This window comes from Antedon bifida, chromosome 3 (assembly GCF_963402885.1).
Source record: "Antedon bifida chromosome 3, ecAntBifi1.1, whole genome shotgun sequence".
NCBI classification, from domain to species: Eukaryota; Metazoa; Echinodermata; class Crinoidea; order Comatulida; family Antedonidae; genus Antedon; species Antedon bifida.
The window spans coordinates 23251232-23266985 of record NC_136228.1 but is presented as its reverse complement, the minus strand read 5'-3'; the positions used below and the strand labels follow the sequence as shown (position 1 = coordinate 23266985).

At 30.9% G+C, this 15754-nt stretch overlaps 1 protein-coding gene across 5 annotated transcripts in view; it reads left to right on the top strand.

The window, feature by feature from the left end:
* LOC144838024 (uncharacterized) overlaps window positions 1-15754 on the top strand; it is a 44322-nt gene that overhangs the window by 11429 nt on the left and 17139 nt on the right. For 4 of the 5 annotated variants that reach the window (XR_013611606.1, XM_078693366.1, XM_078693365.1 and 1 more), the window contains exons 8-14: window positions 5829-5907; window positions 6273-6291; window positions 7282-7301; window positions 8964-9092; window positions 9234-9548; window positions 11507-11827; window positions 12879-13208. Coding sequence is in view for 4 of the 5 variants with exons in the window: in XM_078693366.1 (XP_078549492.1) it covers window positions 5829-5907; window positions 6273-6291; window positions 7282-7301; window positions 8964-9092; window positions 9234-9548; window positions 11507-11827; window positions 12879-13208 (1213 nt within the window). In the remaining variant the exon portion in view is untranslated. The remainder of the gene's footprint in view (window positions 1-5828; window positions 5908-6272; window positions 6292-7281; window positions 7302-8963; window positions 9093-9233; window positions 9549-11506; window positions 11828-12878; window positions 13209-15754) is intronic. The other variant, XM_078693367.1, reaches the window with a different exon arrangement.

Below are 15754 nucleotides of genomic sequence, written 5' to 3'. Positions count from 1 at the left end.
TAATAAGAGCCTTGTTGAGTCAACATACACCACATACTGAATACTTTCTAGCTAGGCCTTGTTAGAGGGGTGCCTAACCTAAATCTCAACCCAATGTGAGCGGTATAAAGTATGTAAACAAACACTCTCTATAAATCATACCGTCCAGAAAACCGGTCAATATTGGGAGAGTTGACTGTTTATATATTGTTAGGTTATATGCATTATCATGCATGTAAAGGAAAGTACTTTATAATGAACAATAAGCACGACTGAGATATGCCTGTGTTTTTGAGATGATTTATTCAGCAGAAACAAGATTTCATTCAAATCTGAAAGCATGAAATATAAGTCATAACTTACATGTTAGAAACAATTAGAACTGACGTATGATTGAATAGCTATTATAACATTATTTCTGTTTGTCAGGCAAATCCCTAGCATAAACCTACTGTCATACTTTCGACCCGTCAAAATACACTCATTAGTAACTGAAACAAAATATTATTAATCCATGATAATCCATTATAACCTTCTGATCCCAAATTGTATAAACCTTTACATAAACAACTTAATCCGCTACAATCACCCAGCGAGAGCAACACACACAGACATTGTATGTTCTAATTAACAATCGTAACTAGGGTAAATACACAACATACCGCCATCGAAAAAAGGAAAATTGCGTCGCGAGAACACAGAACATGGGTTAAAAATAATAAAATTACTAATAGGAACTGTACTGATAATAATAACACAAATAATACTATGAATTATGATAATGGTGTTACACTGTGGGAGCATTATAAAGAGACACAGAAACATGTTAAGCAACTTGTTGCTCAGAAAATCACAGAAAAACGTGTTAGCAAATCTATTGAAATTGCAAACAAAGGTGGTAAATCTTGTAAAGACTTTTGGAAAGTGCTAAAAGGCAATACAAATAACAGTAAAAATATTCAATGTATTAAATCAAGAGACTCTGGTGAAAACATTGTCGAAAAAGGGAAAATGAATGAGGTTGTAAAAGATTACTGGGAAAATCTTGGCAAAGCCAATATGAATCTTAATGATTGCGGTACTTACCTTACAAGTCGTTTTGTTAATAATATTAGTAATCAAACAAAAACAAATTGTACATATGATAAAGATGTTGACGAAAATTGTTTGTATGATGTTAAGATAGATTATGATATTGTAAAAGAGGCTATCCTAATGGCAAAGAATAATAAGTCACCAGGTCTAGATAATATAACAAATGAATTAATTAAGAATGGTGGCGACAAATTAATCAGATCTATATTAGACCTATTTTTACAAATTTTAAAACTAGAACAAATACCAAGCGAGTGTAATTGTTCCTATTTACAAAAAAGGGGATCGCAATGATCTCAATAATTATCGAGGGATATCGTTAACCTCTTGTATATCCAAAATTTTTAATAGGATAGTTGCCAAAAATATCTCTCTCTATCTTGAAGACAATTCTATTCTTTCGGAAGTCCAGGGAGGCTTTCGACCTTCATATAGATGCGAAGATCATATCTTTGTTTTAAAGAGTATAGCAACTTGTCGCTTACAACAGGGTAAGCATACATACATGGCCTTCTTGGACTTCCGAAAAGCATTTGATAGTGTATGGAGAGACGGCTTAATGAAATCAATTTGGAATACAGGAATAAGAGGAAAGGTATGGAGGATGATTGATAAGCTTTATGCTAATGTTAAAGGTAAAGTCTCCTCTGGTATAATTGATACAGATATTTTTGATATTGATCAAGGAGTAAAACAAGGGTGCGTTTTATCACCTGTTCTATTTAGCATCTACATAAATGAGTTTACCAAAATGTTAAGATCCAAGGATATAGGTATTAGAGTAAATGATACATGGATGGGTAGCCTTTTTTGGGCTGATGATATTGTATTATTAGCTAACAATGAACTGGAAATGAAAAGAATGTTAGACCTTGCAGGAAATTTTGCTAAGGAATGGAAATTATGCTTTAATTTTGAAAAGTCAAATATACTGGTAACTGGTAAACGTGTTGATAAAGTAAGACAATGGAAATTAGGTAATGGCTTTATATCTGAAACTGAATCATATAAATATCTCGGTGTACATATTTCTCGTAAATTAAATGACCATATACAAATTGAGAATGTTATAAAAAAAGGTCAAAGATTAATAGCGTACGTTAAATCAATTATCAGTAGCTTTGATAACTTTAACAGAGTATATTATTAGGATACTCTGTGGAGATCGATAGTTCTCCCATCTATCAACTATGGTTGTTCAGTATGGTGCTCTTTAAGTAGAATAGATATAGATAAACTAGAGCGTCTCCAGCTCCAAATGGCGCATTATATCTTAAAAGCACCTCGAAATACACCTTGTGTCGCCTTATATGGAGAGCTTGGTTGGTCTCCAATTAACGAGATTCATAACGCTCTTCGTATGAAATACTTCAATAGAATTATAAAGATGGAAAACTATCGATGGCCAAAAATTATGTTTATTGGAATGCTACAACTTAAGACTTAAGTTTCTATCTTGTATAAACGATATTCTCTTGAAGTGTAATTGTTAATCCAAAAATATTTTCACCACTCTCTCAAATTATAAAGAAGTCTACTTTCCAATTTCTGAAATCTTAAGAAAACTTAACTCTATAATGATAGATGAATGGAGAATTGAATTAAGGATAGGAGTAGGATAGGGGTTGATAGTTGCTTTTGCCTTTTTTTACTTTTCTGTTAATTGTTATATTTCATATTGTGAAGGATGCACCTTTGTGCTAAGTGTGCCACCGATCTAAAGGTGTAATTCCAAATAAATAAATAAATAAATAAACCGCATCACTTATATCCCTTTTGGATTCTGTGCATATACATCTCCAACATGGAATAAACAACAATAAGGCAACTACAGACAAACTTTGCTTTTCTGAACAACAATTATATCAACATATTAATTAGGCTCAACAACAGTTCTAGACCTAGAAACGGCAATTCACCAACCAACGTGAACGTGAGATTGTCCCTCATTTGAACTAGCCTAAATATTTATATTAGATTCCACCTTAAATATGGCTCTACCTCTACGTACCTTAACATATATTATACTGCTACTAAATTAATCATTACACCTTGGTTTCTTCTTTACTGGTTAGCATTAATTAAACATTGGTTTCAATCATTACTGGTTAGCATTCGTTACACCTTGATTTTCTTTCCAGTCCTTTCCAAACTGCTACATTATACACGCGCGTACAACTCAGACTTGCTATAAATCCTACAATGCATATAACCTTATTGATTCTGTCAGAATCTTTATTTATTTATTCTTTCCTTAGCACTATTTTGTCTGTCAATTATCGTAATATCAGTTTCATCTAGCTATATCAGTTTTTAAGAGTATATTCCTTATGGCCAGGAATTGATGTGGGTATGTTTTCACAGTGCGCAAACAAAATTACACAGTCTACGCATGATTTATAACGAAATCACGTTTGTAATCATATCTTCACAAGCATGTGAATCACATGAATTTGGTAATTACGTGCGTAGCGCATATAATGCATGCGTACGCGCGCTTAAAATTTGCAAAATTTATTTTCGACTAAATTGGAGTACGTTTCTGGCAATTTTAATCGTTTGCTAATATGCACTCTTTTTGCCCGATTTTCATATTTGATTCACTTTTCAACTCGAAATTGCGTTATACGAGCACGTCAAAAGTGACAGGCTACGCACATGTAAGTTAACAAAATGTGGAAAATATGCTAAATATTAAAATTAACACCTATTTTTCATTTCATTTTCTTGAAGTGTATGTATCATATGTATGATTTATTGTGAAATTAAGAGAGAACAAAAGTCGGTTAAGTCATCATTAATTAAAATTAATTTCGACAATCAAACAAATTATGACATTTTCTTAGGCCGAAATAACAAACTTAACATTAACTTTCTTCCTTAAAATGTTCATATATTAAAGTTAAAAGTATATAGTTTGACAGTGCATCATTTTTTTAAAGATGTCATCATAGTAAAAAATTATAATTCATTGTGGTATGTAATAATCTATCTGCACCAAAGTGGTTACTGCATAGTAAATACACGCAGGAATCTTTCTTTAACTTTCAGTCAGTTATGTATGGCTCGGTAGTCTGTGCTCGCGTCATAGCATTCAAGGTACCAAGATTGAGCCTCACCTTTGGCAACGAAACGAAATCAGTTTTTTTTATTTTTTAGTTTATATAGTATACGCATGATGTCTTTATTATTATGTAACTAGGGTAGCTTTTATCGGATTGTGATACAGGCTATTTTATTTACGTTGGCAAGATCGTATCTTCATATGTTATAAATAATTAAAGATTTTGACAAAATCATTCAATCAATATATCTTTTAAAAATCAATTATCTTTATTTAAATCAATACATATAACCTATAATTCGTCATAGAATTAAATCTAGTTTTGTATACTATTTTGTTTGCTTAAGCCTGTTTTCCAATCGGCGTAACGTTGTATCGAGTTGCGTCTAATTTTTGTAAATGTAAAGTTGTGAGCCAGACCGCTAATATTTGCACATTTCTATGCGATCGTTCATGGTTTCTTGGTCCTTTGCAAGCATTGCTGGGACACAGACGTGAAGTGTTCCAAAACCAAGGACCATTTGAAATTGATCTTTCAACCCAGCCTAGGACATTTTTTCGCGATTAATGATTTTTATACCCAGCCTACGACATTTTTTCGCGATTAATGATTTTTATTTGATTTTTTTAGCATTGATTTTTTTCCAACGTCAACTGGAAAACAGGCTTAAGCAATTAATTATTCACCAAAATCACTCACAGTTGTACTATTGCAATCAACAGCTTACACTAGCAACTTTTTAAATTTAAAACTTAACAGTGGTTTTATACCTTTTTAAATTCGACCATATTAAATGTGTTGGTAATGAAAACCCAACATATACTTATTTGAAATTGAAAAAAAAACCAACATATACTCATTTGAAATTGACAAAAGTTAAAGGTTTTGATCTTTCAACCCAGCCTAGGACATTTTTTCGCGATTAATGATTTTTATACCCAGCCTATGACATTTTTTCGCGATTAATGATTTTTATTTGATTTTTTTAGCATTGATTTTTTTCCAACGTCAACTGGAAAACAGGCTTAAGCAATTAATTATTCACAAAAATCACTCACAGTTGTACTATTGCAATCAACAGCTTACACTAGCAACTTTTTAAATTTAAAACTTAACAGTGGTTTTATACCTTTTTAAATTCGACCATATTAAATGTGTTGGTAATGAAAACCCAACATATACTTATTTGAAATTGAAAAAAAAACCAACATATACTCATTTGAAATTGACAAAAGTTAAAGGTTTTGATCTTTCAACCCAGCCTAGGACATTTTTTCCCGATTAATGATTTTTATACCCAGCCTACGACATTTTTTCGCGATTAATGATTTTTATTTGATTTTTTTAGCATTGATTTTTTTCCAACGTCAACTGGAAAACAGGCTTAAGCAATTAATTATTCACCAAAATCACTCACAGTTGTACTATTGCAATCAACAGCTTACACTAGCAACTTTTTAAATTTAAAACTTAACAGTGGTTTTATACATTTTTAAATTTGACCATATTAAATGTGTTGGTAATGAAAACCCAACATATACTTATACAATGTAGTAAAAGATTAAATACCAGTGCTAATAAATCAACTATATGAAATAATGAAATTTTCATAGGTATTTTTGAATAGTTTTTGAAAAATGTATAAATTATTTAAATCATTCTTTAATATAAAATTTTTTTTTTTCAAAGAAAAGTCCTGATGATACTGAATATAGTAATCTTTTATCAGAAACATCAGATGGAAATGATAAAAACACAGCTAAAGGAGGTAAACGTTGCCATTATTGTCTTATTAATTAATTAATTCTTGCATTTAACCTCAGATCATCAAACCAATCCATCAATCAAATGTCAGTAAAATTATAAAAATGATCACCTATAATTCGTCAAAGTGATAAATTAAATTTTATTGTTCTATCTAGGCCTATTCCAAAGCTGTATGATTAATTGGTTGATGGTATTGATTGATTGAAATATGGATAATAATGTTATACTTAAGTGGTTTCAAACACTATTTTATATAGTGCCAAATTTAAAATTTTCCTCCAGTTAATTGAAAACCTGGCCCTGCGCTCACCACATCTAACCATAACATTTGATAAGATTGTATTATTTTTATGTTTATTGTTCTAGCAACAGACTCAAATGGAAGGTAATGGTTTGTAGTATTTGATATGATTTTTGAAATAGTATAGCAAATCTTAATTTGTTTAAATTGCTTGCTCTAATTACTTATAAAAAGAATTTCTAGGAAGAATTTAAAATACATTTTATGTCAGTAAAGATGCTGCAGTTCTGAAATTTAATAACCTACACATATATTTTACATGTTTATTTCTTTTTGCTTTTATGTCTGTACCAAAATACCATGTGAGAACAGTACAGCAAAGCTATACCAAATAGAATCCTAATTTGATATGCTTTTCACTCTTACCTATACTGTATTTACATTGTTTCAATACAAGAAATTATCAAAACAGACAGAAGTGAAATTAGTCAGTACACTGTCACTCTAAAAAAAGCACCTCCCATTGAATTCACTCACTCGAAGAAGATTTGTTCTAAATATTTGATTACACTTTCTGTGTTCTATAACATTTAAAAATAGTGTCTTTGTGTATATTTTACTTTTGGCTAAATGCTTTTTTTTTACTAATTTGCTTGACATTTTTATGTTTTGTTATCAGTTTATTTTATAATTGATTATACTGCATTGAGCTCTATTTTTTCATACTCCTTGGTTAATTAATAATTGCATGTAAACGCAAGATAGATATTTATATTTTTCTTTAAAATTAATAACCTCATGGGCGGAGGTAATATTAATATTAATATGCCTAAGAAGTCATTACATAATGTTGATATTTTGTGTATACCATTTCTACTTCAGTTGTGATAGTAGCATGCAAAACATAGATGTATTTTCTGTAGATAAATCTTTAAGATGATTTTATTTTATAAATCCCTGCGAATATTTACAATGTATTTTTGTTTCCATTACAAGGTACAGTACAGTATACATGCTTGTTTAGAGACTTTTTAGATATAGATTTAAACTCCCTATACTCCAACCATTTGAGCACATTTTTAAAATCGTAAATATTTCTCCATACAGTACTAATAATTGTTTTCATTTTTTTAGATCTCAAACTTCTTACTCAAGTAAGTAATTACTATATTATATTTTATATTACTATGAAATTTAGACACACATTATGTTATTTTAGGCGATTTATTTAGAAAAGTGAATTAGTTGCTGAAGTTAAATGTACAAGTCCATTAGATAAATGTTTAGTCATTTCCTGCCTACAATGGTTGGGGCTGAACTAAAAAAATGCGAAAAAATAGAGGTGCTAGCTCCTCATAAATTGCACTTATACTTGGAAAATGTCAGGCCTAGGCTAAAAAAAAGTGGACCTTTTTGCAGCTGCAGCCGCACTCCTTGCACAGGTGTCCAGTGGTAGAGGCCACCTAGAAAAAAGAAAGCATTGATGAAATTACAAGTTACCACCCGATATCAGTTTTATCTGTTTTTTTCAAAATCTTTGAAATAGCAATGCATAATAGAGTCTATGACTATCTAACCAAATTTAAAATTGTAAGCCCCCACAAGTATGGTTTCGTGCTATACACTCGCACATCGCGCTTGAACTAATTCAAGGTATTCTCTCATCCTTCATGACATTTTGATAAAAAAATTCATAGTTACTGTATTAGAGGTACATGAATGGTTAAAAAATTACCTGAAAGGTAGAAAACAATTTGTATGCATAGATAATATTAAATCATGAGAAAACGAATAAAAATATATTTCCTGTACACATATTGAAATGTATCTTACCACATCTTCCATATGGAAACATTGTATGGGGAAATGATTATCCAACACATACGGGAAAACTACATAAGTTACAAAAATAATAACGAACTCAAAGAGAGATACTAGATCACGTCCTTTATTTAAACAATTTAACCTAATCACAATTTTGATTTAAATAAGTTACAGGCAATATGTTTTATGACTCAATATCATCTTTGACAATTACCCCCTCCCTTGTGTGAAAGCTGCAGTCGCGTGCACAAATTTGAGCACTTTAGTGGATATGTGCGCTGTATAAATCTTATTATTATTATTATTAGTGTTTACCGATTGGCCGACCAACCAATAGCCATAGTGCAGGCAACTAAAAAAAGGGAAAGCACAAAAACCCTTAGAAATTCAACGAAAATGTGCATACCATTCTACAGACTTGCAATATGTCATAGATCCATATTCATCACAGACCAAATACTTAGAACACACTCTATAAAACCAATAATTTAAAATCTCAATACTCCGTTAAAAAGAAATTATCTTGAGTACTTACTAAAAAAGACGAAGGGGGGAACAAAAAGGCCTATTATACTGAGTCGCTCATATCATGATCGTTCTAGAGGTCTCCAAGGACAAACACCATCCTGTTTTTGTCCTGACCGATCGTGGGCAACACATTTTTTTGTGTATGATTGTTGTCTGCCATGTTTGTACTTTACATTTAAATGGTTACCAAACTGACAAGCACCTGCTTTTTTTGGTAAACGTAACTGAAAAAAACACATGTAATTGAGTTTGAACACAGACTTTGTGTAAATACCTCATTACAATTTTGATAGGTTAAATGATCTTGGTTAAAAAATATAAGGGACTTATACAAGTCATAGTAATACACTAGAAAATATTATTTCTTTCTGTTGTTGGATAGCCAAAAAAAAAACAACAAAAAACAAATTGATTGATTATACTTTGAAATTTAAGTATAAAAATACATGAAATAATGTTTTTAGTGTTTACAAATGGTAGAGGAAGCATCAGCCTGGCATTTCCAAATTCTGTGAGATCTGATTCAGGGGAGTACAACTGCAACATTGAGGGAAGACATCAGTATCCAGGAGTATCCAATTTATCTTTTTATTGTGAGTTTATCAATTTGAATCAATCTGAAATACTACAGAAACAATGTATCGCAGCATAAAATTAGTTACCAATTTAAACAAAAATTAAACATTTGTAAAAATCAATTGCATAATATTTGTATCTATAATTGTATGTTTAAGGGATTGAGGTTGTAAATCAAAAGTACTCAGCAGAACAAGGTGTCAGTAATTTTGAAATGAAGTGCAGATATGGACCAGCAGAATATATGCCAGTAGCATGTTACAAGTGGAAGAAGATTAAGGAAGATGGCACAACAGAGATTGGGAATTGTAAAGAAGATTATAGATTTGTAGTAACAAGTTACCAAAATAGCATTCTGTCTTTAAAGATAAAGAATGTTATACTTGGTGATGCTGGCAATTATAAATGTGAAGTGAAGCCAGTTGATGGAAAGAAGAAGCTGGAAGATACTACACATCTAACAGTTAGGAAAGGTAATTTGTATCGTATATTTATTCAATGCTGTTTGTAAAACTGTTGACTGTCAGAGAAATTTCTAGATTTGGCTAATTTTGATAACTTTAAATATTAATAAAACAATTTTAAGGTTGATACTTTGTGGATTATAAATTTATTAGGAAAATAAAGAAGAAATGCAAAAACTATATAGTGGCTATAGTATTATCACCATCACCACCACTATAACACTATACATTAATTAATGTATAAAGCAGGCACATCATTATTGATAATTGTTTTAGCATTCAAATGCAGTATTGTCAGTAAAACCATTGGCATTAAAAGGATTTGATCAGTTCAGAAGTGTTTTTGTTTTTTTAATTATTTTCTTATCATCTTTCCTATTATTATTATTAATATTGTTGTTATTAATGTTGTTGTTGTTGTTGCTGCTGTTATTATTATAACTTTAAAAAAAAATCCTTAATTCACCCCCTGTCAAAGAATAATAAACCTGAAGCTCTCAATGACTATAGGCCCGCTGTACCTATGAAATGTTTCGAAAAATTAATTAAGAATGAGATTTTAAGTGAGACTGAGAGTCTTGGATCCCTGTCAATTTGCCTACCATTCCAAAAGGGGGGTAGAAGATGCAGTTACAACTTTATTACATAAAATACTTGGTCATGTTGACAGGCCAAATTCGTATGCCAGAGTTTTATTCTTAGATTTTTCGTCCGCTTTTAACACTTTGCAACCTCATATTTTAATGGAGAAAATGAATGTCTTGGGTATAAATCCAGCTACTATTTTATGAATCAATGATTTTTTAAAAGATAGGGAACAATTCGTCTGTTTTAATGATAATATTTCAGAAAAACTTATGTGCAATACTGGTGCACCACAAGGTTGTGTTTTATCTCCTATTTTATTTTCTTTATATACTAATGATTTTAAATGTTCAGATGATCTAGTTTTAACCAAATGCTTTACTGTGAAATACGCTGATGACACCGGTCTAGTTGGCCTGATAAAACATGATGACCCTAAAGTCATATTTTGATAACGTCAGTTATTTTTCTACTTGGTGTTCTAATAACTATCTAAAATTAAATGTTAACAAGACTAAAGAAATGATCATTGATTTTAGAAAAGGTAACAAAACACATGATAAGCTATGTATATTAAACGATGAAGTGGAAGTTGTTAGTAACTTTAAGTATCTAGGCACAGTAATCGATAATTAACTTAATTGGAAGGAAAACACTAAGTTAGTTACCACAAATTGTTATAAACGACTGTACTTTTTGAGAAGATTGAAGAAATTTCATGTGTGCAATAGGATCTTGACTTTATTTTATGAATCTGTTATTTTATCTGTTTTAACTTTTAATGCAATAGTTTAGTTCAACAATTTAAACCAGCAATGCATGAAAAAAGTACAAAGAATAAGTAAATCTGCCAAAAAGATAATAGGAATTGATATTAAGAAATCAGATGTTAACAACGCACTTACAAATAAACTTAAAGTTATTATGTCAGATGTTAGCCACCCCCTTAACCAGTACATTACGTAAGCCGATCTGGGCGCATTACATATCCTCGCTGGAACACTGAACGCCTACGTAGATCCTTTCTCCCATCTGCTATGAGGCATTTTAATTTAATGTGGACAACGATAACTGCAATAAGTATCTTAACTGTATTTTTAACTCAATTTGTACTTTTTGTGTCCTCTTTTAAATTTTTTATATTACATCTTGTTCTCTGTTTTATGTGATTTTATTCTTTTTTACTGTTTGTGCGACAATGTTTTTAGACAATTTTAATGTGTGTACTTTCAGCCAAAGTTTCAAGCCATTCATGAGTTTGACAATAAAGTTTATTGAATTGAATTGAATTGAAAACTTAATTTTTTATTTCATTTCAGTTGCTTTCATTTCTAAATTTGTTTTTATCTGTATTAAATTATTAATTGTTGTGTCTATTACAGCTACATCATTGGTGATGATACACACTGTTGTCAAGTCTTTGGCAGGAGAAGAGGCCAAAATTCATTACATTATATTACCAATAAGTTACCAAATCAAACAAGTTGTTTTTCAAAAACTCGAATCAAATACATGGAAGACAGTTGCTGATAATTCAACACGTACTGGCAAATATTGTATAACAATGGAAAACAACTTGAAAGGCTTTCTGAACATTGTTGACGTTCAAACAACTGATGCTGGTGAATATCGGTGCCATTGTTTGACAGGGGGAAATTATATTTACTCAGAAATATGTAAATTAGAAGTAGTACAACTAGGCTGTAAGTATAGTAGATAACTATAATGATAATTTTAATTGGAATAACACTTTTGCAGTAACACAAATCAATTGGTAGTGCCTAATATTTTTAACAACACAAAACTTGAACTAAAAATACACTGGCCAGAGAATATCAAGACATTAAAAGAAATCATATTAAACAAAGAGAACATTGAAACGAAAAAAAACAACATAACAAACTAATGATGTACAAGTATATTTACTCTTAAAACTGTTTTGACAGAAATTTTGCATATATCAATTAAAATTAGTAAAATCTTCGGATCTTTCAACATTAGACTTAACTATTAGTGTCCTGTTGCCTTTTTGCAATTTACTTAATATTTGAGCAACCCATGAACTGTGTTTAATCTTGAGATATTACTAACAATTATACAACTTGGGTTTACAAGCATGAACACAGAATTATGCCCTTTGATTCTATCCCAATTTTTCAAAATCTCAAAATTCAGTGAAACCTATCTTTCAGCATTTAAATAATAAAAAGTCATGTAGGTCTACTGCACCACTTTTGTTCTACTTTACTACTGTTTCTTTTACAACTGGAGTTATTATGCATCAGTATGGCATGCTGCATTTTCAATGTTAATTAGTTCATGTTGGAAATTGATTATTAGAATGTTTCATTTGTTAGTTGATGAAGTCATTGACATCACAAGCTACAATTATTTCATAAAATTCATTCATGAAATAATTGTAAATAAACATTATTTTTGAAAAATATTGAAAAAAAAAACTTAATAATAATTAATATACTAATAATTAAACTTAAACATATGATACAATTAAAAAAAAACAGAAAACAATTATTTATTGAAACATTACCAACAATTATAGATAAAGGGTATGATTCGGATGTTGTAGAAATTTACTAATTGCACATATTGCTTTTATGCATAATTCATTTTGAAATAGTGAATTTCAGCACAATAGTGTGTAGGCCTATCTACTGCAGATTATTGAATAATAAAACTTAATGAACATTGTCAATATTGGCCTAATCTATCTTATCTCTTTATTATGTTTTTTAGACATGGATGATTCTTTTGCAACACGTGGAGAAAAAGCAATTTTAACTTGCAAGTATGAAACTAGGGATGAAAAAATTGGTGTTAGTTGGTATAAGAAGACTAATGATGGAAACAAATTGATATGGTCTTCTGACGAATCACAAAAGACAGAAGCAATGCAAGAAAGATGCAAGGCAACCTGTGATGTTAATGGAACATGCTTAGAGTTTGAGAAAGTAGCTTTAACTGATGCTGGAGAGTACATGTGTAAACTTAGTAAGAATGTGATTTCTGAAGATGGTACGAATAGCAAAATAGCAAACACAATAACAGCAAACCTATGTGTACAATGTAAGTACATTTTTATTAAGCTTTTTCTTTCTGAAAGTTTCACAAATTTTAATGAAAATGCAATTAATCATTAAACACACACATTTTAAACACTGTGTTCGCCACTGTGTCTGCCAAACACTCTGATGTTATTGAGGAGATTTGAATGTTTGTGATCTATGGGCTCCACACTACCAAGCTCTTTTAAACTGTAAATAATGATGTCAAATAACTGAATAAATGTGTATGAATGAATGAATGAATAATTGTATATTGATAGTAAAGTTATATATAATACTGTATTAAAAGATACAACAGACTGTATAAATAAGCTTTTTAATGGTAAAGCTGCTGGGTTGGATGGTTTGGCAGTCAAACAGCATAAATACGCTAGCAAACGGCTGTTTGTTTTAAGTAATTGTTTGAAATATAAATATTATAGTTGGTTAAACATTTTTTTAATGTTGTGAAAGGTCAAAAGGTCAGGTGAAAGGTTATATGAACAAACGCATACAGGTCTCTCAATCCCGACAACCAATGGTCACAGAGAGGTAATTTTGGTCACAAATTGTTCAGAAAACAAGCATATTCAGTCTAACGGGATATTTTAGTTAAAAATTAATGGGAATGCTATTTCTGACCTTTGAACCACATCAAGAGACATGCGTTCATATATCCGTAACTATTGGTCATGTCAGAGACTAGCAGTCGGTCTGACTAATATTTATATTTGCTTTAAAAAGCATGGTGAATAGGAGAAATACAGCACATGGTGAAAAAAAAAAACTTTTAATACAATTGGTTTTTTAAACTTAAAAAGAGATACGATACAATAAAAAAAAACGAAAGCAATTACTTATTGAAACATTACCAATCTGAACAAGTAGGCTTGTTATGCCATTATAACAAGCCTACTGATAGACAGTCTCCCCACATACAGGATGTTAATGCCTTTTGTAATGACATCATAAGCGAAGATTGGTCTGAAGTTTATAACGCCACACCTAATTTCGCTTTTAACACATTTTTATTAAAATTCTATAATATACATGATAAACATACCACCTATAAATCTGTACCCAAAACTAAAATGCCTCAACAACCATGGAAGTCGTCTGGTCTTAGAAAATGTAGTTAAAAAAAGCAAAAATTATACAAACAATTTATTTTATCACAAGATCCTAATCGCAAACTAACATACACAAAATATAACAATATGTTCAATAAGCTTTGCCGCACTGCAAAAAGGAATTATTTTTCTTTACAATTTGACACGGTCAAAGGCAATCTTAAAAAAACCTGGTCCATTATTAATTCTGTTTTATCCCCTAATAATAAGTCAAGTCGAAACTATCCCAAACAACTTACAATAAATGACAATAGCATTACATCTGAAATAGATATTTGTAATCAATTTAATAAATATTTTTCTCAAATTGGCACTTCACTTCAAATTTAATGCCAGATTCCTTAATTAATCCTAAATCATATCTTCCTGATCCCCTTCTCCATTCTTTCTTTATAAATCCTGTAACTGAACATGAAGTGATGATAATTATAAATGATCTTGATCTAAATAATGGAGGTGGCGATGATAGAGTTACACCATACGTTATTATTTATTTCTTCTCTTATTGACGCCTCTAATTGTCCTGACCCGTCTCCTTATCTGTCATCTTGTAACTCTTTCTTTTCTCTCGATGAAGACTTTGTCCAAACTGAATTAACTTCCATCAATCCCAATACTTCTACCGGACCAGATTTAATTGATGGTAATTTTCTTAAAGCTGCTTCTGCTATTATTGTTCCTCATCTTACTGTTATCTTTAATCTCTCTATCAATTCTAATTGCTTTCCCTCTGCCTGGAAAACATCTAAAGTTATTCCTATCTTTAAATCAAGCAAAAGAAATGACCTTAACAACTACCGGCCTATCTCTATCCTTCCCCTTTGCTCTAAAATTATTGAAAAATCTATTTCCCAACAAATCTATTCATACCTTGACTCTAATAACTTAATATCTACCTCCCAATCTGGATTTCGTCCCCATCATTCTACTCTTACTGCTCTCACCAACACATATGATAACTGGCTTCACAATATCAATAACAAGAAACTTACTGACACTATCTTTATCGATCTCAAAAAAGCTTTTGACACTATTGACCATAATATTCTTCTAGCTAAATTACCCTACTATGGATTTTCTCCTTCAACTATCTCTTGGCTCTGATCTTATCTTTCTAATCGCTCTCAACAAGTTCTTTTTGAAAAAACTCTTTCTTCCTCTTAGACTAGGCTATGAATGAGGTAGGTGCCACCCGGAGAGGTAGAAATTCTCATATGACTTTTCTAGACCAGTTTTTTCTGGGGAATCCAAATATATTGGGTAAACGGGCTGTAACCTGAGAACTTTCGCGTGAGGGCGCTTTTTTCAAAATGGCCGCCAGTTACAGTAGACTATGATATCTTGGGAACCACTGGTCACAGAGAGTTAATTATGGTGTCAAAGTGTTCGGAATGTACATGTTCCTATTTGATGTAATAGCACATTTTGTCCGAAAATG